Genomic DNA, 26,936 nt, shown 5'->3' with positions numbered 1-26,936 from the left:
ATATGTATCCTACCTTTTGACGAGATAATTGGGGGAATTGCCAACAAAGAACAGCTCTTCCCGGCCTATCTGTTACTCGAGGCTGTGTAAGCGAACCAGGCAACCTCCATTCTTCATAACACTTCGGTGTGATTTGAATGAGTTTCCAGCAAACTCTTTACGAAACCCCCAAATATACTCTTTTTATTACTTCAGCACATAGTCATTCCATCATTTAGGAGTCATCACTGTCCTTCATCAATTGAAAGGCCTCCAGACTTTGAGACACACTCATCATGAAGCCGTGGCTGTGTGGCTGTTATGTGTGGCTAGGGCTCCCCGCATATGGGCCGTGACAAGAACACTGTAGACACTGTCTCCCCACCAAAATTTTGGACTTTTTTCTGAATCGCCAACCTCCACCGCCCAGGTTATCTATCGATCATCAAGATACCCGTCGCAAGATCAGGTCGACAAACATTGCACTTTTACCGCATTGCCCCATCACGAAAGAAATCCGCAACCATGGGCGTCACCAACAAGCGAACCATCACCAAGACCCGGCGCAAGACCAGAGACGTCGACCAGGTCAAGGCCGACCTCCTCTCGCCCAAGCACCTCAAGCAGTTCATGGAGACCAAGGCCGCCGAGGACCTCCCTGGACTTGGCCGACACTACTGCACCGAATGCTCCAAATGGTTCGAGACGGACGCTACGCTAGTTGCGCATCGCAAAGGAAAGCCTCACAAGCGAAGGTTTGTTGCCATTTTACTGCTTCTATTGGGGGTATCTTTGCTAACACTATCCTAGACTCAAGCAAATCGCCGAGGGACCTTACACTCACAAGGACGCCGACGCTGCTGTGGGTCTTTGGACGGATAATGGCGACCGGAAGCGCACCGATATGGACAACGACGTGTCCATGGATCCCTGAGATTCTTGTCCGAATTCGATGATATCCTCTTCAACGTGTAATCGGCATGCGCATTAAGCATGATGGGTTTGCAGGCGTATTTGGGTTGTATTTGATTCAGCTGGGATGATATTCGGACGGCGTTGCGGGCGGCAATCCTGGTATACGAGCGTGTATTCAAGGCGAAAACTTCAGTTTCACCTAACTCCCCTACCGCGCGCCCTGGCAAGCCCACTGGGCCGACCTCGACCAACTCCACGGGTGGATCTTCCTCTCGATGATGCTCCCCGACCAGGCGCTGAGGGAAGACGGGATTGACGGGGCTCTGGTGTGGTGAATCTGGACGACTTGGTGGTTGTGGGTGGGTTCTCGACAAAGGACGTATCCGTTGTCCTATGGAATGGTTAAAATCTGAAAATGGGCTCGGTTTACGGCGAGAACTTGCATGAATGTCATATCGGTGTCAGTCTCCGGCCGCGAGGGAGCTTCGACTGGTTGCTCTTGTCTTGTCCTATCTCGACGGAACGACTCTGGGACGGGCCCCTGTATGCAGTGTGAGCTCATATACCAGACACATAAACTCTAGATAGCCTAGGAGTATTAGACCAATAGACCTACCTCTGGAAAGTCAACGCAGAAAGCGTTCATGTTCAGCCCGTACATGAAACTCGCAAACGACTCGCTGAACCTCGCCAGACTCTCGTGCATGAGCTGGAAGTGCATCATGTTCGCCTCGAGATCGGCCATAGCGTCTGAGAGCTCTGCGAAGGCGGGCTCGAAGGCATTGAGCGGGAACGGGGCATCGCTTTCTCCTGCACCGCGGGCAGACTCTCGGAAGGACGAGCGCGACGATGGACGGAGCGGGGTGGTGGGACGCGAGGTATGGGAGCGGGAGTTTGAGCGCTTGACGCTGGCGTCAAGAGGTTCGCCAGACATGTTATAGTCGTCGCGTATGTGGTCTGGGCGGCGTGGTATATCGTTTCGTGCGATGCGCGATGGGGGAGAGGTGGAGGATCTGTTTCATGCTTTGTGGTCGTCAAGTTGGTTTGGGCTCAAAGTCAACAAATGGTGGTTGTTGTGGCGTCCCCGCAATCGAGGTGTGGCTGCCCAAAGTGGCTTTCCCCGCGGCGGGACCAGTGTCGTTGAGCTGGTGTGGTAGCAGGACGAGTACCTTTACATCATGACTCGTCCTTGCTGGCGATGAAGCCAGTTGAACCTCCATATCAAGTTCTAGGCGGTATGCAGTGTTGACCAGTCATGCTTTGTTTGTTTATTTTCAGGGAATATGCCCATGTGGCTGGCCTTGGTTCAATTTCATGGTCGTCATGGTGTCGTGTGAGCTGTTCATACGTAGCTCAGGGGCTCACTTGACGACATACGATGAGGCTGAGCCGACGACACGACCTAATATTACGGGAGCAACTGACCAGGGCCAGCTGCCAACCGTTAATATCTTTTCTCTATCATCATCATATGAGAAGCGCTTGGGCATCGCGTGTCATTCAGGGTTCTGTTTATCGAGTTGGTAGCGGATCTGTAGGGTAAGAGACGTTTGAGCGAATCTCACGGCAGTCCGGATCAGCGCAGCGTTACTCAGCGGCCCGAATTAAGCCCTACGTATAGAATGAGTTTTGATTCGTAGACCTAGAATGACTGGATCGTATTTACTCGGGTGTATTTGAGGCCCAGTCGCTTTCGCTTTCGTTCCTATGTCCTCGTGTCATCTATTTGGACAGATACGCGTACGAGGTTCAGCCTAGTTATCTATGCTGCTGATGCACATTAGAGGCAAGGAAAGTAGTCTCTTCTAGACCCAACAATAAAAAGGATGAAAATTAAATGAGCTACTACGCAAAGTCTTGTTAAATTCTAGATCAAATACCAAAATACTCATCCAATATTCTCACGAGTTAAGCTCGTCGTGTGCATGTCTTGCCTTTAACCGCGTGTCCGGGTACTCCGGGCACTAACAGAAACACACATCCAATACGTAACCCGTAAACTCCGCGGGGCCGGTGTCTCTCAAGTCCCGCACGCACCCTCTCAGCAAAAAGAGCAGCAGTCTTTTCTCCCTCCCCTTGCGCTCGCACCATCTCATCTCACTGCTCGTGCTTATTTATATAGCCTTGCTCTGGCCTTTCCCCTCGAGCCTCCTAGGGGAACTGTCCTGCTGCTGAAACCGCGAGCTCTGGACGATAGGTGGAGCTGATCACAGGGGTTTCCCGCGCCGGTCAACGACGACACATCTTTCAAGCAGCTTTTTTTGCGGCGTTACGCGCTCGCAAGTCTTGGACAGCCCTATCAGCAACATCTTACCTATGAGGCCACAGCTGAGACGAATCTTGTATTCAAATAGCTGCCGTCTCAGCTCTTGTCAACAGTTCCTACGCCCTTCTCAGGCGCTCTCATCCCCCAGTTTTGCGAGGCCTCCACTGGCCAGATCGTACACAACCCCTGCATCATTCAGGAGAATCTCTGCTACGAGATACGAAAACCCAAGCAAGGCCTCACTTCTCGCCCCACCTGTCGCAACAAGTCTTAGCTACTCTGCGCGTGTCCGCATTGCTGGCGCAACTTCTGCTCTCACCCTTCAGAGGTCTTATACGACTCCCTCTAGCAGATCAACCTCAGATTCAACCAGGCGCCCACTTGAAGCAAGCTCTCTATCCTCAGCTGTTGTAGCTGCGGCTGTACTTGCAGCTGTTCTTATTGCCTCGGTGTGGTCCGCGACAGGCTCAACCAGCAACTCTTATTCCCAAGAATTCGATCAAGACATTGAAATCATGTCTCTCCAAGTCCCCCCCGGTCGACCGGGAAACCTAACTCCTGAGCAAGAGGAGAAGCTTCGCAAACTATGGGCTGCCATCTTCCAGCTCACCGGTGTGGCCGATGACGACAGTACTGGCGCTGATCTTCTCTCCCCCAAGGACCCAGAGGAGGCTAACCCTGCGGGTGGTGAGAAGAAGAAGCGATTTGGCGTCTTCCGAAAGGGCAAGTCTGGCACTTCAACTCCCACAGAGGCTTCCGTCGAGGAGGACAAGTATGGCCAGACGAAGCACTTCTACGACACCCTGGCCAATGAGACCCCTGAGTCCATCCACCACACCATCTGGAGCATGGTGAAGCATGACCACCCTGACGCTCTCGTCCTGCGCTTCCTCCGCGCACGAAAATGGGACGTGGAGAAGGCTCTGGTGATGTTGGTGTCGACCATGCACTGGAGACACAACGACATGCGTGTGGACGACGACATCATGAAGAACGGTGATGCCCTTGCCATTGAGGATGAGAAGAATGCCGATTCCCCTACCAAGCAGGTGAGCGCCGACGTCATGGCACAGCTTCGAATGGGCAAGAGTTTCTTGCATGGCACCGACAAGAATGGCCGGCCTATTTGCGTTGTCAGGGTTCGCCTTCACAAGATTGGTGCGGAGTGCGAGCAAAGTCTGGAGAGGTACACAGTCTATATCATTGAGACTGCTCGTATGGTCCTTGAGCCTCCAGTTGACACTGCTGTAAGTAAACCCTCTGGAATATTGATATTTGTGATGCTAATGGCCACCTTAGTGTGTCATCTTCGATATGACGGGCTTCTCCATGGCTAACATGGACTACGCCCCCGTCAAGTTCATGATCAAGTGTTTCGAGGCCAACTACCCCGAGTCTCTTGGTGCTGTCCTAGTGCACCGCGCCCCCTGGCTGTTCCAAGGTATGTGAACTGGAATTTTCCAGCATCGAATTGCAACTGACAAGATGCAAGGTATTTGGAAGGTCATTCGTGGCTGGTTGGACCCTGTCGTTGCGGCCAAGGTTCACTTTACCAACAACCGCGCCGAGCTCGAGGAGTTCATTGCCCCAGACCACCTTATCAAGGAGCTCGACGGCGACGAGGACTGGGAGTACAAGTACATCGAGCCCGCCGCCGGCGAGAACGACAAGATGAAGGACACCGAGACCCGGGACCGCCTGCTCGCCGAGCGCGCCGAGCAGGTCAAGCAGTTTGAGCACGCGACCCGGGAATGGATCCGCCACCCAGACGGCGAGAAGAGCGCCGAGATCAAGGGGGAGCGCGAGAGGATCTCCAAGTCGCTGAGGGAGGGCTACTGGACCCTGGACCCCTACATCCGGGCGAGGACACTCTACGACAGACAGGGTTCTATCCAGAGCGGCGGCAAGACCAACTGGTACTCGCCTGTTCCCCCGGCGGCCGGTACTTCTGCTGCTACGGCTGCTGATGATGTAGACTAGATGCGAGGGATGGTTAGAAAAAAACAAAGGGCGTCTCCCCAGCACACGATTTCTCAGTCAGCTCTTGGCTGATTACTCTCGGCCCAACCCCAGTTGGGTTTGACCTATTACTTTAGGGTTATAGAGCATGATGCATAATAATAACATTATCGTTTATCAGGTTACGGTTAATCACTGTGCAGGCCGTGAAACCCAGCTATTTGGTATCGTAATGAGGCCCAATGAGCGAATATGATATCTCCCGACGAAAAGCTCACCTGAAGTCATTTCATTTCCACGCCGAAACTTCATAGAGTCCTCTCCAATTACGTATCTGCTTGTGATTCTTTGCTGCGGCGTTTGGTACGAAGAGTACTCAACTATTCGCCGAAGAGCTAAGTCGGTGCCTTGAAGCCTGCTTCCTGAAGAAAGCAAGATGCCAGCGACATACGAAGGCAGTGATGTGATAAGAACGAACTTGGTGATCATCATTGTATTTAGGTCGTGACAGCTGATTCTACCTAGCAACTGGATAGTGAAACCAGAGACCTTCGCCGTGAGACACTTTTAAAGGCCGCAGCTATCATCAATGATGCGTTGCCTTTACGCTGCACAGCATTGCCGGCTCAAATCCTGGACTTGACATCCTCGTAGTACGCCTTGAGCGCATCCATGTCGGGTGACTGGGTAGGCCATCCGATGCCGAGACCCTCCTTCTCGTTGGGCTTGGGGATCTAGAGACATGTTAGTCGCGGGATCCGAGGGATGGGGGTACGGGATTCGTGTTACCATGTGGAAGTGAACCTGAAGTGAACATCAGCATTCGAAAGCATATGAGAATATGGATAGGGAATGCTTACGTGCTTGACCTCCTGGTGGGCGATCGCGCCGTTGTTCTGAAGGATGTTGTAGTCGGTGGCACCGGTTGCGTTGACAATCTTCTTGAGGGTGGGCTGTTTGTGCCCATCAGCGCCTCATTCTATCGCCGTAGGAGAACAGTTGAGCTTACCAGGACCTCAGAGAGATGATCATCGGGAATGTCGGCCAGCTTCTCGCCGTGGTACTTGGGGATGACGAGCTACAGGGTGTCAGTCGGGTCGAGCGAGGTTAGGCGTCGAGCATACAGCATGACCCTTGCTGAGGGGGCCAATGTCGAGGAAAGCGAGGGTCTTGTCGCTTTCAAACAGCTTGAAGCAAGGGATTTCACCTGCAATTAAGAGACGACGGTTAGTCGAGGGATTGGAACTGTGGTGATGGTGACGAGAAAGATAGATGATGGACACCCTCAACATACTCTCCCCTCAACAGCTCCCCGCATCCGCACTCTCTTGGCTTCACTCTTCGACTCTCCAATTCTTCTTACCCTTGATGATGCGGCAGAAGATGCAACCGGCGGCGGAGGCCATTTTGTATAATAGTAAATTGATTGAATGCCGAGGAAGATGAGGGAGAAAGGGGTGAAAGAAGTGTCACGAGAGAAGGGAGAAGCTTCAAGTACGTTATGCACTGAGTGAGTCGGTTGACAGCTGCTGACATAGGTGCAGTATCAGAGGGGTTGGTCGCGATCTGCTGATTGGTAGGTGGGGCGTGCGACAGAGGGTTATAAGTCAAATTAGCACTGCATTCTTTCGGAGTGGGACCTTCCATCGAACTCACCTCTTGCCTTTTACCAGATGTGACCGTGGAATGGCCCAACAGACTCCATTCAAACAATCTTTGGAAACATTTGTCTGGAGACTCCAGATTCGAATTTTTGCTTTTTGCATTTTTGATGATGGAAATTGATAGTACTGTAAAGAGAGAGTCCCTTTGATTCTTTTTCGGATTTTTAAACTACAGTTTAACCATTCTTTTTGATCTTTTCGGTGGTCAGCATTCAGTCATGCCATGTGGCTGCCACACCAAAAGTGAGGCTTTTCGTACGTCATCATGTGGCGGGGTCGCATCCCACCTGAGCCCCTCCAAACATGAGCCCGAGCTTGACTTGACTTGCAGGATGCTGTGCTTCCCCGAGCCGAGCCATCCATGATCCATCGCTCTCCTCGTCGCCCACTTTCAGGCTTCCATCTTGTTACCTTATAATCGCCTCCTGCCACCTCATTTCTCCCAAAGTTTGGCTCCAAAATACGAGGATTACCCCTTCGCGCGTGACCTCTTTTTGCCCTCACCTGTTTTGACCTCTTCTGTCGCCTCTGGTGCCTGATCCACGAGATACTCTTTACAACTTCGACTTTGCGACAGAAGCGAATAACCTGCACACGGCAAGGCTGTCTCTACACTCTTGAAAAAAATGCCCGAATTCGTCAGCACGCCTCTCTTTGGCGGCGCAATCGTTTGCGACCTTCCCTCCAACTTTGCCGACGTCAGGTTCGTGCTCACTCGCCTTTGCGCCCAAGTTCGCGTCTGATACTAATGTTTCTTAGCAAACTGCGACAGGTTCCCGACAACCAAGAGGTCTGGATCGACCAGGATGGCTTCACTAGCATCATCTTTGACATCACTGAGCGCGTTGGAAGCTCTGGCTCTGGTCCTGAGGTAGACGGCCGTGCCATGACGACTCATTTGGAGGACATGGTCGGCTCCGACATCAACACCGTCAAGATCTGGAACACGGCCGAGACTGAGTTCTCGAGGCTCGAGTATGGCTCCCCTTCATTCTGTACAAACTTCAAGAGTCGTGGCTTGCTAACTTCCCTTCCAGAGAGGGCACTCCCGCCTACACCCTCATCTCGACACAGACCCCCCACGTCAACCAGTCCCGCGACACCACCTCGGCTCCCGACTTTACCGCCATCATCCTGACGCTCCTGCGACTCGAGAAGCAAAAGACGGACATCCTCATCACCATCAACGTGCCCCACATCAAGGGCGAGTACGACGAGGACGAGGTCGACCTGGAGCTCGGCCGCCAGGGCAAGCTCATCGGCGACGCCGTCGAGTACTCGGCCCGCATCTGGTCGACATTCAAGATCAAGGATTGGGGTCTGTTTGGCGAGTCTTAAATATGATTGGAAATTGCGAATTGGGGAATAGACGGTTGGGAATGGGATGGGGGTGGAAGAGTTGGATATACTGGGATGACTATCACGACTGATGACATCTTTTAGCTTTGGACGGATCAGATAAATCAATGTGGATGTCTGCATGGGCAAGATGCTGGCTTAGCTAGCCATGAATATATTTTCCTTTCGGTGACTTGGATGGCCGATATGACTCTGTGTATCATGCCTATTGCTCATTAATCGGTGCAATGTCATGACAGTGAAGCGTGATGCAGGGTATCACGCAGGTAAAGAATGGGACAACAGTGTCGAAGCATCATTATTCAGGTAATCAAGTCATAACATTCGAGTAATACGTTACACTCGTACAATATGCCGAACTGGGTATCTCATGCCTGTATGCCCTCTATTACTTTTCCTCAATGGTCAAATCAACCATCTTCTCAAGAACACCATCCATGCCCTTATTACCCCCTTTGCTCCCCGTCTTACCACCCCCTTGCTTCGCCCACTTCTCCGCAATGAGCTTCATCACCACCTTCTGCGGGCTCCCGGGGTTCTCTTCCCTGGCCACCGCCATCTGCTCCCTAACAAAGATCTGATACTTGCTCGGACCTCCAGTGGCACCTCCACCCCTCGGCGTCGGCTTCATCTGCTTTAGTAGGCCCTTGCAGCTGCCGCATCGATGTCGTTGTGGATCGATGCTCTTGGAGTGTCTCTTGAACTCTGTCCCGCAAGCCGAGCACTCCCACACGTACTTGAAGTCGATGTCGTAGCTGTGTTTGGTCGTAACCTCGATGCCGCGGTCGCCGAATTTGGCTGAGCACCTTGCCGCCCACGCCTTGAACTCACGGCCGTGAGGGTTTGTCGTTATACCGCTAATCATGAAGTTGGCCAGATGGCAGAACTCGTGTGCCATTACGTTCAGTAGTCGATGCTCGTCGTCAATCACCTTCTCAGCCAGCTCAATCGAGGCATGATGCTTGTACGTCACCGAGAGCTGAACACCATCCGTCTTGCGTGTTGTGCGGATCGTCTCGCGACGCCAACTAGCACGGCCAGCTGTGGTGTTGAGTGTCTTTGTCCAGACAAGCTTCACACCACCTGTAGACTCGGCAAGTTTTGCAATCTCGCCCTGAGTGATTTCACGATCGAGTTCGGCGAGGAAACTCTCAGCCAGAGCATGCTTTCTCGCGGCAAAAGCCTTCTTGGTCTCCTTCTTGGGCTCCTTCCTTGGGCTCGCTTTGCTCGGGCTCTTTGTTACTGGTGGAAGCATGAGTTTTCGTGGTGAGTGGTGGTCATTCCACTCGTTGACTACATCTTGATTCCAAAAGGCGTCCATGCTGGGCCTATGGGGAGTCTTGGGAATCTGCACCTTCTTGCTCGGAGATATGAGCCCCTTGGGCTTCGAGGCTTTCGGCGGTGTGCTGGGAGGCGTGGTGAACTGATCCCTCTTTGACGATTTGCCCTCCTCATCGGAAAAGTCTTGTAGCTGAAGTCGAAGTTTGGATAGAGTGTCGGCAAGGTCTGAGGCGGTTGTCGTGTCTTGTGAATCCCCTCGTTGCTTGCTTTGGCTTGTCTTCCGAGATTGAGCAACCTCCTTGCTCGATGCTGTCTCCTTCGTGTTATTCTGACTCGTCCTGGCCTTGGGCTTTAGAGAAGGGGCATTCCTTATTAGGGAAGCATTATCCTTTGCGCCGGCTGTTCCCTGAGGTCGGACCTTGACCGGTCTCGTGGGTTTCGTCCGAGCTGGTTGATCGGGGGAATCGTTCAACCAGTCCAGCTCGGAGGCAGAGTCAGAAGAGTCTTCGCCTGCAGTTTGATACACGCTTGGATCCTCAGCCTCGCTCTCTTCCCGGTTCACCTCGGTGTCTGTCCCGCTCTCAATCTCCCTTGCAAACATCAACGCCTTCGACTTGCTTTCCGGCCTGGCCCTGGGCACTCGCTTCTCAGTTTCCTGACTTGACGCTGTCACCGCGCCTGCCTTGGTCTTCTGGAGCCGCCGTACCCTCGTGATCAACGTCTCTTCTCCCTGGGAGTCGCTGTCCTCGTCAGAATCCTCAATGGCCGGTTGCCGTCTCCTCGGCCGTTGAACATTGGCGCGGGGCAGGTCATCTTCAGATTCAGAGTCTGAGGCAGAGCCGGTCTCAGGCGGGGGCGAAATTGACTCGCTTGGTGTTGTCTTTCGTGATGCTCGGCCCGGTCCTCTTGACCTACCCTCTTGAGAGTTCTCATGTTCCTCCGAATTCCATCGCTGAAAGAGTGGGTTGCCTGTGGCCTTGCTGGGCTCTCCAAGACGGCGTACTCGACGAGTTTCAGACTTGGCTGTGGGGTTTGAGGCGGCAGGTTTGGTAGAAACGCTCGTGGGCTTAGATGCTGTTCTGGTTGCTCTGGCACCTTGCTTCCTAATCAGAGTCTTCAAGTCGGGAAGGTCGTCATCGCTGGAGGGACAAATATCGGCGAGCCGAGCCATAGTGGTGGGGGTGAAGAATAAGATCGGGAGTGGGAAAAGCTGAAGCTTTCAGCTTGCTACGACAGCGGCTGTGTAAAGGCTGGGATCGGCTCTGGCATGTAGATAAGACTTCTGGTTAGACAATGCTGAAACAAGCACGTGGTGGCCTAGAGACGAGGATCTAGCCTGGCATGGACTTGGAAAACTGTGTAGGTTGGAGAAGAAACTTGAATTGTTACGTGATCTACATGGTTGGTGTGAAGCACCCACGAGACAGCGGGTATGCGTTGCCAGAGCAACTGACCCGAACAGGGATGCTGTATCGCGGAGTCACGTGATTTACACTGGAATGAATGACGCACCACATCAGGAAACGGGCTTTTGACAGGCTACCGGTTGGTGACGGGAATGGCAATAAATGTATCTCAACTAGGCATGCCTCGTCTATTAATAGACTAGAAGTGTTACCCCTGAGCACTTCATTACCAAGCAACTAGGTTGGCTCGTGATTCTCGAACACGAGGCCAAGGCTTGTGGAGAGAGTCAAAGCCTCTCGCTAGCCAAGAGAAGGCAATAATTCATGTCTCGCCGTGAGCAGGCATATTTTACATGGGGTTTTACGAAGCCAAAATCCGACTCTGCTATGAAAGCAATTGAACGTCTTATTGTTCTGAGGAGTTCCTCCCAAGGAGCGAATGTTTGGTCCAAGAACTGAGTTCAATACCAGCGAGACTATCCTTGACAAATACTCATCAGTCTCTTAGGCTATTTATCATACAATAGCAATCAAGGAGCATGAGGAAAATACCCTAAGTCAAGTATAGGTTATGTAGAACTCAACCTCTCTGATGAGAATGGAGATGAGCTGTGAATCAAGGTGGGCAGCCAATCCAGTGAATCACCGTCAAGTAGCCAAGCTAGTGTGCCAACTGACTATCTGCTTCTCCTTTCCTGTACTTTACGGGTATTTGGGGTTAGTTACAGATATATGATCCTAAGAGAGAAGAACCGGCAGACGCATTTGTTGTTGGTAAGCTTCGCCACTATCCTTTGCTAGAAGTTGAACCTAAGATTGTGATTATGCTGAAAGATCCTCCTGAGCAGCTAACGTATGCATTGGGATAATGCTGAGGCCACGCATACTACACCCACAGGTACTCGCCTTTGCGTTCAACTATTTCGAAACGTCTCAGATTTCACGGATAGGCACGCACAGCCAACAGACGGATCGCAATCCATGACGTAGAAGATTACCAAGCTCATCCACACAGGGCTCGCTCGAGACATTGCGGCCATGGGTCTCGAAAATGAGCCGAAGCATGCAAGGCAAGGCTAACCAAAGACATTCGTTGCCGTGGCCGCGCGCCAGCCCGCGTCTCCATCCTTCGGACCTTTGAAGCGAGTGGGAACAGGGGAAAAGGAGGTGACCACTTTTGCAGAGGAGGGCCAGGACCCGCCAGGCCTAGTCAACGGCCACATCAGTTCAGCCAACAAGAGAGGACCGGCCCCCCGACTGGTGATCGACCATCGCTCGATCTCTGCTGGTACTTGCGAGGTACAGGCATGCAAGAGAGCGTGCTGGTGCCGCTGTGGGACTGAGGATTTCTGCTGGGGTCTCTCCAGCTCATCCTCATCCTCCCTCACCGTCGAATTTGAAGCAATCCTGTCATTGTTCTTCTTCATATTCGACCCCAGTTCCCGCGCGAACCGAACAAGTCTGACCCAACAAGCCCCGTCCGTTGCTAGTAAACGGGTGGCGGAACGCCAGGCCTATTTGACACGCTGCGGGACATTGAAGCTCGACTCGACCCGAGATGCCGAACTTATCAAACAAAAGCATGGCCTTCTAGCGCTGTGGATACGAGATCACAGCATGGCCAGATTGGGACTGGGGAGGTTGGACGAACCAAAACTCAATAGATAACGTTAGACCCGTTGAGAGTAAAAAAAAAATTGAAAGAGCCCAGCTTCGGCCTCTCTGCCAAGTTGGAATTTAGGATCGAGAATCGCTGTGGGATCGTGTGTAAAAAATGACCAGGGGGTAACGTTATGTACCTACGTAGCCCTGTCGAGAAACTAACAGAGGCGCATTGAGAAGGCCGCGTCGAGCGTCGTCATCGGCTGTAATTGTGCTGATGATGGCGGGAGGGAAAGGTGCAAGCCAAATGCAGCCTAATTTCGTGATGGAACTGGCCGAGGGGAGAGACAGCAGCGGGTGGCTTCGCTTTGGATCCTTGCCCAGCATCACCGCATTTTCCTCTCTGCTTCCTTGCATAGGCATGTTTCCTTCTTCTGCCTCTGCCTCGTCTGTCGTTTGTCGTCTCCTCGGGTCTCACGAGCGTGGCGATGCAGAATGCAAGTTCGTGTTCCTGCATGATGGAGCCCATCCTTCTCATCCAGCCATCTTCTTTTTAACAAACGCCAACCCCTCAACAATCGAGATTTCATCTCAAGGCTGAAACAAATGCCATAAGTCTGGGCATCTGTGTAATTCCCAAGACTGGAGAAACCCAGCCCAAGGACCCAGGTTCCCGTTTTTTTTTTTTTTTTTTTTTTTTTTTTTTCATGGAGTGATGAAAGGGGCATGATGCTAAGTTTGCGAGTTCGCGAGTTCTCCACCACCACCACACGGAATACCTCAGGGGTACATACATATCGCCAGAGGGCAAGGACAAGGTCATCATTCAATTTCACGGAGTCGACGGAGTTGGCAAAAAAGCACAGCACACCCCGGAAGCTTCGCGGATGTGGCCGTAGCCGTGAAAACGGGAGCCAGCAGCCTGTGCTGCACTGCAGGGCCTCGAAACACACGTGTAATTCAACGTCTTGCTTGTAACCTACACCAGACACACGCCGATGATAGCTCCGTGCATACAAGCATGCCCTGTGCCCTGATATGGTTCAAAACCAAGCAGGTTTGAATGTCGAACCGGTTTATGGCTGCTCATCTGTAACCCTCGCGTCAGTCTCGTGCACCACACCAAGGCCAGCCCCTGACAACAATTGCAGAAGCTTGCCATTGAGCTTGCTCACTCGCCAACACCTGGAGCTCTGTCAACGAGAAAGACAGACATTGTCTTGACTTGACAAGCCGGATGCGCCGTTCAGGGGCGTCTTTGCCCCAGTGGAGGCTTCCAGAGGCTCCAGCAAAGGAAGCACACTCCGCTCCAATGATGACGCGTGGCTGGCCATTTCTGAACGGTACTCGAGGTATACTTGAAGCACGAAGGTTCCGGAGGCCCTATCTCACTCTGTGGAGTCCTGCCTCAGCCATTTCAGTGCAAGATTTCAGCAGGACAAGGGCCAGCTCAGAGCAGATGATGTAGCCACCAAGTACTGGCGGGACTCGCACACCAAGCACCATGCCCCCGAAGAACCCGCAGTGTCCGCCTCTAAAAATGACCAACCAACCCCCTAAAAACTGGCTCTCAGCCTCCCGCTGACCAATCGAAGCTCGTATCCCCTGGCACCCCCGGTCGACGCCCCTGGCTTGTGCTGCGACTGGCGGGCGCGTTTAGGGGCGATGGGCCTCTGGGATCCAGAGATGGGATGGATGGGGATGGGAAAGCAAGGAACGAGGAGCTGACAACCTGGAAACCAGCCGGGCGATCCACTGTTTGGACAACGCATCGATGATGGAGGGAGGGAAGATTGAAAAGAAGGAGGAGTGAGAGGCGGGATCAGGATGGAATGTTTTTATTTTATTTTTATTTTTGGTTCCCCAAGCACATGAGGGGAGAAACAACAACAACAACGGGAGGCAAGCAGCGAATGAGGGGAGTGCAAAGAAACGAGAGGAAGGACAAGCGGAGGAAGAGGGAGGGAGCAGCAATGGATTGATTGATTGAAGGGATGGACGGAGGCCAAAGAGAGGCCGGCAGTGTTGGAGCTGCTGGTCGATCGGGTGGTATCTGGTACTTTGCTGATTTGCGATAACGCCTGCTACAGTGAGTGACGCCCGCTAAGCTTTGCGGCAAGCCCGCTGAAACTCAACGACGACACCTCGGTTATCGTCCTTAAATCACTCGAATTTACCTGATTCTGAGTCTTGATTTGAGTTGATTTCAGCACGTCTTCTTCTGATATTTCACCTGATGATTTAACAAGAATATCACAGCTTTAACCAATACATTTCCCTGGATTCGCTGCGATAACTGATGCCCTGACCTAGCCCAAGTCCTCAGTACTGCGGCCCCTAACACCACTTATCCCCGGAAGGCAGTCGCTCTATCCGTATCCTGCCCAGGTCAATCTCCTGCGCCCCCTGTTCCTTGCGCACACGCCCCCACATCGTCACGCCCCGAAACTCGCCCTGGATAACCCGGCGCCGAGACAAGCAGCGTTTCCCTCCCTCCCCGTGCTTGCTCAAAGGTCAAACCACCAAAAACCACCCTCGCTCAACTTCTCCTTTGCTGTTCTTGCATTTAGCATCGCCGACACTCTTTTTACGGCTTCATCAGCTCTTTTTTCCTAGTCTCGCCGTTTCGCGACGACGCCCCCCTCTTCCTCGAATCGGTGCTTCACGCTCGCTCTCCAGCTGCGACGTGATCGGTCCAACCCCCTTCGATTCGAGACACTACATACCATCGCTTGGCACTGCCTGCCACAACCACTGCCCGTTCGGCCTTTGACAACATCTCTGCATCCAACGTCTTGCTGTGCCGGCCACGCTCGTTGTTTCCTCATCCGATCTGGTTTCTCAGTTACCTCGCTCGTTATCCCCATGTGTACCTCGAGGTGAGTTTTGCGTGGTCGATTGCGCTTGCGGTTGCACCTTGTGCCTACGTCTCACATACATCATCTGCCCTGATGAGCCTCCGGTTGCCTCTGGCTCCTGGTTTCTTCTGCCTCTTTTCGCGCATGGCTTGCACCTCAATTTCTCGACAATGCTAACGTGCTCATTTCGCGCCCTGCAGATAAAACAATTCAATCAACATGTCGGGATACCCAGGCGGTGGTCACCACGACCAGTATGACGATGGCTACGGCCGTCAGCCTCAGGGAGGGAATCAGCAAGGTGGAAACACTGACTCCTACTACCAAGACGATCAGTATTATGACCAGGGTTACGACAACCACCGTCGCAATGAGGGCTACTATGATGAATCGTAAGCCTGCCGCCTTCTGGTCGAATTGAGTTTGCATTTCTTGCTAACGGCTCTGCAGTGGCTACTACAACGCCGATCCCAACAACCCTTACCACCAAGACGGAGGCTACTACGATGGCCACGACCAGTACCAGGACGACTACTATGGCAATGGCAATGGCCAAGGCCAAGGCCAGGGCGGATATTATGACCAGGACTACGACCGGGGCTACAACGGTCAGGGTGGTCGCCATGGCTCCGAGGAGGATTCCGAGACCTTTAGTGACTTCACCATGAGATCCGACATGGCCCGCGCTGCTGAGATGGATTACTATGGTCGAGGCGATGAGAATTATAACGGTTACAGCGACGGCCAACGTGGCTACCGACCTCCTTCGTCGCAAATCTCCTATGGTGGCAACCGCTCTTCCGGCGCCTCTACTCCCAACTATGGAATGGATTATGGAAATGTCCTTCCTGCTGGTCAACGCTCCCGAGAGCCCTACCCCGCCTGGACCTCCGACGCTCAAATCCCGTTGTCCAAGGAAGAAGTGGAGGACATCTTTCTCGACTTGACCTCCAAGTTTGGTTTCCAGAGGGACAGCATGCGCAATATGTATGACCACTTCATGATTCTCCTCGACTCGCGAGCCTCCCGCATGACCCCCAACCAGGCTCTTCTTTCGCTACACGCCGATTACATTGGTGGTGACAATGCCAACTACCGCAAGTGGTACTTTGCTGCTCATCTCGATCTTGATGATGCTGTTGGCTTCGCCAACGCCAAGGGGCTCAATCTGAAGCGGAAGGGCAAGAAGAAGAAGAAGGAACCCGCTGCCAACGAGGCCGAGACTCTGCAGGACCTGGAGGGCGACGACAGCCTCGAGGCTGCCGAGTATCGCTGGAAGACTCGCATGAACCGCATGTCTCAGCACGACCGTGTTCGCCAGATCGCCCTGTACCTGCTATGCTGGGGTGAGGCCAACCAGGTTCGATTCATGCCTGAGTGTCTGTGCTTCATTTTCAAATGCGCCGACGATTACCTCAACTCGCCTGCTTGCCAGGCTCTCGTTGAGCCGGTTGAGGAGTTCACCTATCTTAACAACGTTATCACTCCCCTCTACCAGTACCTCCGAGACCAGGGTTACGAGATTCTTGATGGCGTTTATGTTCGTCGCGAGCGTGACCACAAGAATATTATCGGTTATGATGACTGCAATCAGCTCTTCTGGTATCCCGAGGGCATTGACCGCCTCGTCCTGCAGGATAAGAGCAAGCTGATCGATGTGCCCCCCGCCGAGCGATACATGAAACTGAAGGACGTCAACTGGAAGAAGTGCTTCTTCAAGACGTACAAGGAGTCTCGCTCTTGGTTCCATTTGATCGTCAACTTCAACCGTATCTGGATCATTCATCTGACCATGTTCTGGTTCTACACTTCCCATAACGCCCCGACTCTCCTCGTCAAGAACTATGAGCAGCAAGTCAACCAGTCTCCACCCACAAGCAAGGCATTCTCTATCGTTGGTTTCGGTGGTGCAATTGCCTCTCTCATCCAGCTTATCGCGACTATTGCTGAATGGGCCTACGTTCCTCGACGCTGGGCTGGTGCTCAGCACTTGATGAAGCGATTCTTCTTCATCCTCCTGGTCTTTATCCTGAACGTCGCTCCCGGTGTTGTTGTATTTGGGTTCTCGAGCATGCTCAAGGAGAGCATCCTCAAAATTATTGGTATTGTTCACTTCATCATCGCCGTCATCACGTTCATCTTCTTCTCCATCATGCCTCTTGGTGGATTGTTCGGCAGCTACATGAGCACAAAGACTCGTCGCTATGTAGCTAGTCAGACTTTCACTGCCAGCTGGCCTGTGTTGAAGGGAAATGACATGGCCATGTCTTACGGATTGTGGGCTGTCGTCTTCGGTATCAAGATGGGTGTCTCGTACACTTATCTGATTCTGTCCTTCCGTGACCCTGTCCGATACCTGGCCATTATGAACGTCGACAGCTGCCTGGGCGACAACCTGCTATTGAAGGGAGAACTTTGCAAGTGGCATCCCACCATTGTCTTGGCTCTGATGGCTTTCACCGACGTCATCTTCTTCTTCCTCGATACCTACCTGTGGTATGTGTTGCTCAACACGCTCATGTCGGTTGCCCGATCTTTCTACATCGGTTCTTCTATCTGGACTCCCTGGAGAAACATCTTCTCTCGCCTGCCCAAGCGTATTTACTCCAAGGTCCTCGCCACAACCGACATGGAGATCAAGTACAAGCCCAAGGTTCTCATATCGCAGATCTGGAACGCTATTGTCATCTCCATGTACCGCGAGCATCTCTTGGCCATCGACCACGTTCAGAAGCTGCTCTACCACCAGGTTCCTTCGGAGCAGGAGGGCAAGCGAACTCTCCGTGCTCCCACCTTCTTCGTGTCGCAGGAAGATCACTCCTTCAAGACCGAGTTCTTCCCCAGCTACAGCGAAGCTGAACGCCGAATTTCCTTCTTCGCCCAGTCTCTGTCCACCCCCATGCCGGAGCCCGTTCCAGTTGACAACATGCCGACCTTCACTGTCATGATTCCCCACTACAGCGAGAAGATTCTCCTGTCGCTCCGTGAGATTATTCGTGAGGACGAGCCCTACTCTCGTGTCACCCTCCTTGAGTACCTCAAGCAGCTTCACCCTCACGAGTGGGATTGCTTCGTCAAGGATACCAAGATTCTTGCCGACGAGACCTCGCAGTACAACGGCGATGAGAACGACAAGGGCGAGAAGGACACGGCCAAGAGCAAGATTGACGACCTTCCCTTTTACTGCATCGGTTTCAAGTCTTCGGCTCCCGAGTACACTCTCCGCACCCGTATCTGGGCCTCTCTCCGCTTCCAGACTCTGTACCGTACTATCTCTGGTTTCATGAACTATAGCCGTGCCATCAAGCTTCTCTACCGCGTTGAGAACCCCGAAGTTGTTCAGATGTTCGGAGGCAACACGGATAAGCTCGAGCGTGAGCTCGAGCGCATGGCCCGTCGCAAGTTTAAGATTGTCGTCTCGATGCAGCGCTACTCAAAGTTTAAGAAGGAGGAAATGGAGAACGCCGAATTCCTTCTCCGCGCTTATCCTGACCTTCAGATTGCCTACCTGGACGAGGAGGCCCCTACCGCCGAAGGCGAGGAGCCCAAGCTCTACTCCGTTCTGGTCGATGGTCACTCTGAGATCATGGAGAACGGCATGCGTCGACCCAAGTTCCGTGTTCAGCTCTCTGGTAACCCCATTCTCGGTGACGGAAAGTCCGATAACCAGAACCACTCCATCATCTTCTACCGTGGAGAGTACATCCAGCTCATCGACGCCAACCAGGACAACTATCTCGAGGAGTGTCTGAAGATTCGCAGCGTTCTTGCCGAGTTCGAGGAGATGAAGACCGACAATGTTTCTCCTTACACCCCCGGTGTCAAGAACGAAGTCCGATCTCCCGTTGCTATCCTTGGTGCTCGCGAGTACATTTTCTCAGAGAACATCGGTATTCTTGGTGACATTGCCGCCGGAAAGGAACAGACATTCGGTACCCTCTTTGCTCGAACTATGGCTCAAATTGGTGGCAAGCTGCATTACGGACATCCCGATTTCCTCAACGGTGTCTTCATGACGACGCGTGGTGGTGTGTCCAAGGCTCAGAAGGGTCTGCATCTGAACGAGGATATTTACGCCGGTATGACTGCCCTTCTCCGCGGAGGACGTATCAAGCAATGCGAGTACTTCCAGTGTGGTAAGGGTCGTGATTTGGGTTTCGGTTCCGTCCTCAACTTCACAACCAAGATCGGCACGGGTATGGGTGAGCAGTTCTTGTCTCGCGAGTACTATTACCTCGGCACTCAGCTTCCTCTGGATCGTTTCCTCTCCTTCTACTACGCTCATCCCGGTTTCCATCTGAACAACATGTTCATTATGTTCTCGGTTCAGATGTTCATGATTACTCTTGTCAACCTGGGAGCCCTCCGCCACGAGACCATTGCTTGCAAGTACAACCGAGACGTGCCTATCACCGACCCTCTCTTCCCCACTGGTTGTGCCAACACTGATGCGCTCACGGACTGGATCTACCGCTGCGTTGTCTCGATTCTTTTCGTCCTGATTCTCTCCTTCATCCCCCTTATCGTCCAGGAGTGCATGGAACGTGGTGCCTGGCGCGCTGCTCTCCGTCTCGCCAAGCAGTTCTCGTCGCTCTCTCTCATGTTCGAAGTTTTCGTCTGTCAGATCTACGCGAACTCTGTGCAGCAGAACGTTTCGTTTGGTGGTGCGCGATACATTGGTACCGGTCGTGGTTTCGCCACAGCTCGAATTCCCTTTGGTGTCCTCTACTCTCGATTCGCAGGCCCCGCTATCTACTTTGGAGCTCGACTTCTCATGATGCTTCTCTTTGCGACGCTCACAGTTTGGAAGGGCGTTCTCATCTACTTCTGGCTCACTCTGCTGGCCCTGACCATCTCACCTTTCCTGTACAACCCCCATCAGTTTGCCTGGAACGATTTCTTCATCGACTACCGAGACTACCTCCGCTGGCTTTCACGTGGTAACTCGCGAAGTCATGCTTCGTCTTGGATCTCGTACTGCCGACTCTCGCGAACTCGCATTACGGGTTACAAGCGCAAGACTCTGGGCGACCCCTCAGCCAAGATGTCAGCTGACGTCCCCCGAGCTCCGCTTGCTAACATCTTCTTCAGCGAGATCTTTTCGCCTCTGATGCTGGCTGTTGTGACGATTCTTCCCTATCTGTTCATCAACGCCCAGACTGGTGTTGTGGCGAGGATCCAGCCTGATGATGTCAAGACCAAGATCCAGCCGACTGACTCGCTCATTCGACTGCTCATCATCTCATTCGCCCCCATTGGTGTTAACGCTGGTGTCCTTGCCGCTATGTTCGGTATGGCCTGCTGTATGGGACCAGTGCTTAGTATGTGCTGCAAGAAGTTTGGCAGTGTCCTTGCCGGTATTGCGCATGCCACCTCGGTCATCTTCCTCCTCATCTCCTTTCTGGGCATGTTCGTTCTTGAGGGCTTCAACTTTTCGCGAACCATGGCTGGAATGATCGCCGCGACCGCGATTCAGCGATTCTTTGTCAAGCTTATCGTGTCCTTGGCTCTGACTCGTGAGTTCAAGTCGGACACGTCCAACATCGCCTTCTGGACCGGAAAGTGGTACTCGATGGGATGGCACAGCATATCTCAGCCTGCTCGAGAATTCCTTTGCAAGATTACCGAGTTGTCCATGTTCTCAGCCGACTTTATTCTGGGCCACTGGCTCCTCTTCTTCATGGCCCCTGTCATCTTGATCCCCAAGATCGACATGCTGCACTCTATGATGCTGTTCTGGCTTCGTCCTAGGTACGTTTCTATCACATGGTTTACTTGAGTATAAACTAACAATTGTAACAGTCGTCAAATTCGACCTCCTATCTACTCGATGAAGCAGTCCAAGCTTCGCCGCAGACGCGTGATCCGCTATGCCATCCTCTACTTCACCCTGCTGATCGTGTTCATCGCGCTCATTGTCGGACCCGTGGTTGCCGGCAAGTACGTGGGAGATGCCATCTCGTCATCACTGAACGGCCTCGGCTTCAACCTGGTGCAGCCCACGGATCTCGAGAATAACGACACCAACAGTACGTCGCAGACTGGTACTGGAATGGCAGGCTACACTGGAGCTGGCAAGTCCAAGACAACTGGTGCCGAAGCCTCGGTCACGGCCAAGATCAAGCTGTTTTAAGTGGTGGAAGAAGGGGGCAACAGAGCCTACCACCCAACCTTTGAAAAGACAAGAGTCTATGCTTTTGGACAAGGTCCACGATTGCGTGGCTGTCAGTGAGTTGCATGCATTCATGGGCGCATCCAAAGTCTTTTCGTCGGTTCTATTGTTGTTGTTTTTCGAAAGTTAAAGAAATTGCAAGGGATTCGTGTTTCCGTTATCTCCTTTTGGTCCTGCACATGATCAAGTTTATAGACAAACAGACAGGATGAGGAGAGACGAATCAGACCAGGCTTTTGCTGGCTGAACTGGGCTGAGAGATCTTTTTGGAGGGAAGGCGCATTTTTTACCTCATTCTAATGTGTACTATGAAAGGAAAAACACATGGCAATTTTTAGACGCAAATGCAAATAATGTTGAACAATATTTCTCGCCGTGAGTGATGCATGTGTGGTCTGCCTGAGTAATGAAGCCAACGTTAGGGATGCCCTTTAATTCCCGGGGCATCCGGAACTTTGGGCCCCTGCCATCCTTGTTTCAAGTCGAAGGCCTCCAACTTGATAACAGTCTATGTAAGCGAGGGAAGGCCATCCTCTCAGTTCTAACTGAACCTGTTGACTGCATCCATCGTCCACAACTGAGGATCGCGACCTACTTATCTTCCTTAGTCTATCCTAAGTTATGAAAAAGCTCATCGTATCATTACGGGAAAATCATTAGAATATTACCCAGCTTTATGATAGTCCTTGATATTTTTGTGCTAATATCATCATAAAGTAAAGGGCACTTTGCCTCGTGCACGTCGTTCGTCGCATATCAGCTGCTGTGTACTCCGTAATTAGGTGACCTCCATTGCTCATGGAGGTTGCATCTTCGCACAGTGCTGAATCCACCAACGACTGGGTCATCGATTCACTGAAGCCTGGAGCATAATACTAGGTTTCTCATGCTCTTGATGATCTTCAACCTGGAAACGCTTGCAATTTTGCAGCAGACATGCCCCCAATTTTCTTAGCGAGGCAGCGTCGGGTGCCTGAGCGACCCCTGTTTAATGGGCGAGCCGACATTGATGTCAGTGGCCAATCAGTGCAGCCAATGACGCCCCCGACGGGCTTTTAGCGGGAGGCCCCTGGAAATCCCATGCAACAGTCGAGCCATCACCGCCAGAATCAATCGTCGACGCTCGAAAGTGTACCTCGACTTTTCAACCACCCACGTGAAGAGGACATCTCGACGACGCTAGAATTGAAGACGATACGACTCTCCCTTTCCATCACCCTGAATCGACCGACACATAGCTTCCTCAATCATCCAGCAAGGCATTCGCAGCCATGGAACTCGACGCCCTCCAGGCCCGCGTCAGCGAGAACGTCGACAAGGCCCTCATCTACTTCCACAAGGTGCCCGGCTCTGCCGTCCTCACCCGCTACATCCAGTCGAGCTACCAGAATGACCCCGTGCGATCCGCCATTGAGCTGGTGCTGCTGCTCTACTTTATCCGCTACCTCCTGTCGCCTTCCTACTCGACGCGCAAGGAGAACTTTGTCAAGCTCAGGGAGGATGTAAGAAAGATGCGATACACGATATTAGGGCCTGCTTGCTAATGTGCGGTAGGAAATTGAGGAGTTGATCGATGAGTGGACTCCTGAGCCTCTTGTCGCTGAGCAGACGTCTTTCGAGGTGGCTGAGAGCGAGCGACTTCCTGTTCTCGTTGGGTGAGCATCACCTCCTATCGGTTGTCATGAGGCAGTACTCGATGCTAATACGTACATACAGTCCTACGGGTCCCAAGTCTAAGCTCTCCAACGGCCGAACCGTGACCAACCTCGCCTCGTACAACTTCTACAACTTCAACGCCAACGACCAGATCAAGGAGAAGGCCATTCAGGTCCTGCGCACCTACGGAGTCGGCCCCTGCGGACCCCCCCAGTTCTACGGCACCCAAGACGTCCACATGAAGACCGAGGCCGATATTGCCGCCTACCTGGGCACCGAGGGCTGCATCGTCTACGCCCAGGCTTTCAGCACCATCTCAAGTGTCATCCCTTCCTTCTGCAAGCGCGGCGACGTCATCATCGCTGACCGCAACGTCAACTTTTCCATCCGCAAGGGTCTGGAGTCGTCGCGAAGCAACATCCGCTGGTACGAGCACAACGACATGGATGATCTGGAGCGTGTCATGCAGGCTGTCGTTAAGGAGCAGGCCAAGGCTAAGAAGCTCACCCGCCGCTTTGTTGTTACTGAGGGTCTGTTTGAGTTGTCTGGTGACTCTATCGATCTACCTCGTCTGGTTGAGCTCAAGGAGAAGCACAAGTTCCGTGTCATTCTCGACGAGACCTGGTCTTTTGGTGTTCTTGGACGCACTGGTCGTGGCATCACTGAGGACCAGAACGTGGATCCTCAACAGGTTGACATGATTATCGGCTCTCTCGCTGGTCCTCTTTGTGCTGGTGGTGGTTTCTGTGCCGGCCCCAAGGATGTCGTTGAGCATCAGCGCATCACCTCTTCTTCTTACACCTTCTCCGCTGCCCTCCCTGCCATGCTGGCCGTCACCGCCAGTGAGACGCTGAACCTGCTCCAGTCCAACCCTGACATCCTGACCCAGTGTCGTGAGAACATTAAGGCTATGAAGGCGCAGCTGGACCCCCGCAGCGACTGGGTCGTCTGCAACAGTGCCCCCGAGAACCCCGTCATGCTTGTTACCCTTAAGCCCGAAGTTGTGGCTGCCCGCAAGTTGGAGCTTGAGGATCAGGAGCGCATCTTGCTGGACTGCGTGGAAGAGGTATGTCCCCTTGTTTGTGAGATCTGGCAAATGTATGCTAACCGAAATGCAGTCCCTCGCCAACGGTGTCATGATCACGAGGACCAAGACTCAGCCATTCTCGCATGCCATCAAGCCCAAGGACGGTGTGTGGTATGCCCAACCCGCCCTGAGAATCTGCATCACGTCGGCGCTGTCCAAGAAGGACATTGAGAAGGCTGGTGTGACTATCCGACATGCCATCACCAAGGTTATGACCCGCAAGACCAGCAACAAGGCTGCCTAGGCTTACAAAGCAATGAATTATTTCACGACGCTTTAGAGGGATGTTGCACCCGAGAAGTGATTGGCAATTCTTTGGGTTACGCTGATGGACGCACCAAGCTGAGCCAGACCCCGCAAGGGAGGGTGGCTGGGCGGCTTGTATATAGACAAAAGACGGGACTATGGGTTCATGTGTATCTAGTGGCTGGAAGCCATGCGAGAAAGTAATGATTAATAGATGCGGCCCTGTGAGGCGGCATTGAATGAGTATGATGTTGTACGTTGGCCTTGGTGTCTTGGATGAGCTGATGTGTTGTGACAAGAGATGGAACCACCTCACGATTCTTACCGTTTAACTGTCTCACCATTATGTATACATTGATGAATGTCCTCTTCCATCTCCATTCTATTCATTAGCAGAGACTGCCTTGTTTTCGCTCAGAGTATTTGCGACTTCATTGTCCCTCCGTGCCCTGGGCTTGGCTCTAGTTTTCTGTCCCTGAACACCGAAGTGGCCATTCACGCACTCAGCTCCCCATTCCTCGCTATGAGCCCCATCCACGTAGCTCGAATAATTTTCATTGTATTGGCTGTGATGTCTGCTCAAAATATGAGGCATGTAATAAAGCAAATTAGACCAGGTATTTGCCGCCTTCCATATCGCCCCTGAATCCTGTCCACGACCTGTGCCCAAGCTAGATGTCCATCAAGTCAACCCCTACTTCCGGAGCTGTGTCTTCTTGTCACCCCCATCATCTTCGTCGCTGGAGTCGCCTTCATCCTCATCGCCCTCATCGTCATCGTCATCACCATCATCCTCAGAATCCTCTTCATCGCTGTCCTCATCGTTGCTATCATCTGGGTCCTTGACGGAAAGTTCCTCATCTGAATCATCCACAGAGGAGTCAGAATCTTCGGCGGAGTCCGAGCTACGTGCCTCATCCACGTCTTCCTAGTCGCCGTACAGTGCTCTAAGGCCGAGATCTTCTTGTTCCCAGTGGCGGGACTCGGCGTTGTTGTCATCGCCGCGCGCGTTGATGCCCTCTGAATCTATAATCAGCACGAGCCCGAGTCACGAGGGAAGCAGACTTGTTCACGTTGAAAATGGGAGGCGGGGCCTCCTGCTCAAGGAGAGCCGCGCGAGCCTCAGCGTTTTGCGCTCAAATTCCTCTTTTTCTGGCGAGATTCGCCATCGCCTCATCCCTCAGCGGGTCCCAGTTTTCCCAGCCTAGCAGCTTGAGGATGTCGAGTCTGAACGCAGGGGAAGGCATGATGAATATTGTGAGTGGAACTGTTGTTGAATAGGGGCTTCGTGGATGGTGTATGCGGGTATGGGTGAGGCGTTGTGACTTGTGATTTGAGTGAAGGGCCTAGGCTGTTGGCAAAGATCAGAAAGAAATCCCGAGAGGTGAAGAAGAGAAGGAAGAGGAGGAAGAGTTTGATTTGCTTGAGAACACTTTTAATATCATGCCTCATCCTAAGACTTAGGATCACGGGATATCATCATAAAGCTTTATGTTCTTAGTTCCTCAGGTATCGATCATCTTCTCTTCCTCTGTTTGTTTATTTCCTCTTCTTCTTCATTTCTTCTCACGCGGTGATCATCACCCTCCCTCCATTCTTACTTCGAACCTCGTTCGCGACGTGGAGATATCGCTCTGAACGAATGGCTCTGGGGCTATGGCTCGGGGTCAGACAGGACGCATCTAGAAGAGGGTTATCCGCATAAAAAGCGACCGGGTGAAGCACTCCCACACGATCTGAACCCTCCTGTTTTCCTAAACTGATGAGAGGGTTGACGCCTCCCGTCACCCAATCATGCCCACCAGGAATGTAGGCAAGACAGAGGTCTGCCCATGGCCAACGGAGAGTTTCTCATATGATGGTTTATGGACGCACAGCTCTTTGACAGAGAAACCTGCTGGTGGCCTACTCGGCACTGCTGAGATGAGACGCCAGGAAGCTCCCAAGAAGTTCCCAAGAAGTGGCGCCAGAGGGCGAAGGACTGAGATCTCGCAGCACACCACAAGATGAAGAGGGACGAGAGAACGCTGCATCTCGAAAGGCACCCAGATGCACAGAAGAAGGCTGACAAGCGGATAAGAGAGCGTGCCCTGGCTGAGGCGCGACACCTATGTGACGTTTGCGACCATAACTTTCCCACGAAGGCCGCGCGGAAGAAGCATGAGGGTGGTCCAAAACACGCAACGAATGTTGGAAAGAAGCGTTTGGGCGTAGACAAACTCCCCATCAAGTGTATGGTGTGCAATAAGACGTATGCTCAGCGCCAAGCTCTTATAGGCACTACCGCGAGAGTGGCCACGGAGATGGGAACCCCCTCAAATCAAGTTCAAGGGGAGTGTTCTATTGTGAGGACTGCGACCAGTATTTCCGCTTCAACTCGACAAGAAAAGTTCTGTCGATCAAGTCAAACGTCAGAACTCTCCGAGAATGGACGGTGGGAACATCTACACAGGCAGGCGTACGACCGCATCCGCAAATCGAAGCAC

At 52.6% G+C, this 26,936-nt stretch overlaps 8 protein-coding genes across 8 annotated transcripts; 5 read left to right on the top strand and 3 right to left on the bottom strand.

The window, feature by feature from the left end:
• Window positions 1-405: 405 nt before the first annotated feature.
• On the top strand, window positions 406-913 carry NCS54_00507000 (Hypothetical protein; the record flags this gene model as incomplete). Its single annotated transcript, XM_053150586.1, has 2 exons — window positions 406-734; window positions 790-913. Exons 1-2 carry the CDS (start codon window positions 505-507, stop codon window positions 911-913), a joined length of 354 nt encoding a protein of 117 aa, XP_053006561.1. The 5' UTR covers window positions 406-504.
• Window positions 914-1,089: 176 nt separating this feature from the next.
• On the bottom strand, window positions 1,090-1,828 carry NCS54_00506900 (DASH complex subunit DAM1; the record flags this gene model as incomplete). The annotated part of the gene is made up of 3 exons (XM_053150585.1): window positions 1,090-1,285; window positions 1,338-1,435; window positions 1,511-1,828. The coding sequence occupies 3 exons, from the start codon at window positions 1,826-1,828 to the stop codon at window positions 1,090-1,092; spliced, it is 612 nt and encodes a 203-aa protein (XP_053006560.1).
• Window positions 1,829-3,210: 1,382 nt separating this feature from the next.
• NCS54_00506800 (CRAL-TRIO domain-containing protein) lies at window positions 3,211-5,140 on the top strand (the record flags this gene model as incomplete). Its single annotated transcript, XM_053150584.1, has 3 exons — window positions 3,211-4,407; window positions 4,460-4,601; window positions 4,653-5,140. 3 exons carry the CDS (start codon window positions 3,211-3,213, stop codon window positions 5,138-5,140), a joined length of 1,827 nt encoding a protein of 608 aa, XP_053006559.1.
• Window positions 5,141-5,745: 605 nt separating this feature from the next.
• NCS54_00506700 (HIT domain-containing protein) lies at window positions 5,746-6,525 on the bottom strand (the record flags this gene model as incomplete). Its single annotated transcript, XM_053150583.1, has 6 exons — window positions 5,746-5,853; window positions 5,909-5,923; window positions 5,980-6,072; window positions 6,129-6,197; window positions 6,244-6,326; window positions 6,483-6,525. 6 exons carry the CDS (start codon window positions 6,523-6,525, stop codon window positions 5,746-5,748), a joined length of 411 nt encoding a protein of 136 aa, XP_053006558.1.
• An 884-nt stretch (window positions 6,526-7,409) lies between these two features.
• NCS54_00506600 (Hypothetical protein) lies at window positions 7,410-8,121 on the top strand (the record flags this gene model as incomplete). The annotated part of the gene is made up of 3 exons (XM_053150582.1): window positions 7,410-7,486; window positions 7,543-7,758; window positions 7,821-8,121. 3 exons carry the CDS (start codon window positions 7,410-7,412, stop codon window positions 8,119-8,121), a joined length of 594 nt encoding a protein of 197 aa, XP_053006557.1.
• A 409-nt stretch (window positions 8,122-8,530) lies between these two features.
• NCS54_00506500 (SprT-like domain-containing protein) lies at window positions 8,531-10,594 on the bottom strand (the record flags this gene model as incomplete). The annotated part of the gene is made up of 1 exon (XM_053150581.1): window positions 8,531-10,594. One exon carries the CDS (start codon window positions 10,592-10,594, stop codon window positions 8,531-8,533), a length of 2,064 nt encoding a protein of 687 aa, XP_053006556.1.
• A 4,914-nt stretch (window positions 10,595-15,508) lies between these two features.
• NCS54_00506400 (1,3-beta-glucan synthase) lies at window positions 15,509-21,422 on the top strand (the record flags this gene model as incomplete). Its single annotated transcript, XM_053150580.1, has 3 exons — window positions 15,509-15,681; window positions 15,740-21,040; window positions 21,092-21,422. 3 exons carry the CDS (start codon window positions 15,509-15,511, stop codon window positions 21,420-21,422), a joined length of 5,805 nt encoding a protein of 1,934 aa, XP_053006555.1.
• A 1,310-nt stretch (window positions 21,423-22,732) lies between these two features.
• Window positions 22,733-24,448, top strand: NCS54_00506300 (Aminotran-1-2 domain-containing protein; the record flags this gene model as incomplete). Its single annotated transcript, XM_053150579.1, has 4 exons — window positions 22,733-22,963; window positions 23,016-23,116; window positions 23,178-24,183; window positions 24,236-24,448. 4 exons carry the CDS (start codon window positions 22,733-22,735, stop codon window positions 24,446-24,448), a joined length of 1,551 nt encoding a protein of 516 aa, XP_053006554.1.
• Window positions 24,449-26,936: the final 2,488 nt, after the last annotated feature.

This window comes from Fusarium falciforme, chromosome 4 (assembly GCF_026873545.1).
Source record: "Fusarium falciforme chromosome 4, complete sequence".
Classification (NCBI taxonomy): domain Eukaryota; kingdom Fungi; phylum Ascomycota; class Sordariomycetes; order Hypocreales; family Nectriaceae; genus Fusarium; species Fusarium falciforme.
Note: the sequence above shows the minus strand (reverse complement) of the source record. Positions and strands in the feature narration are given on the sequence as shown.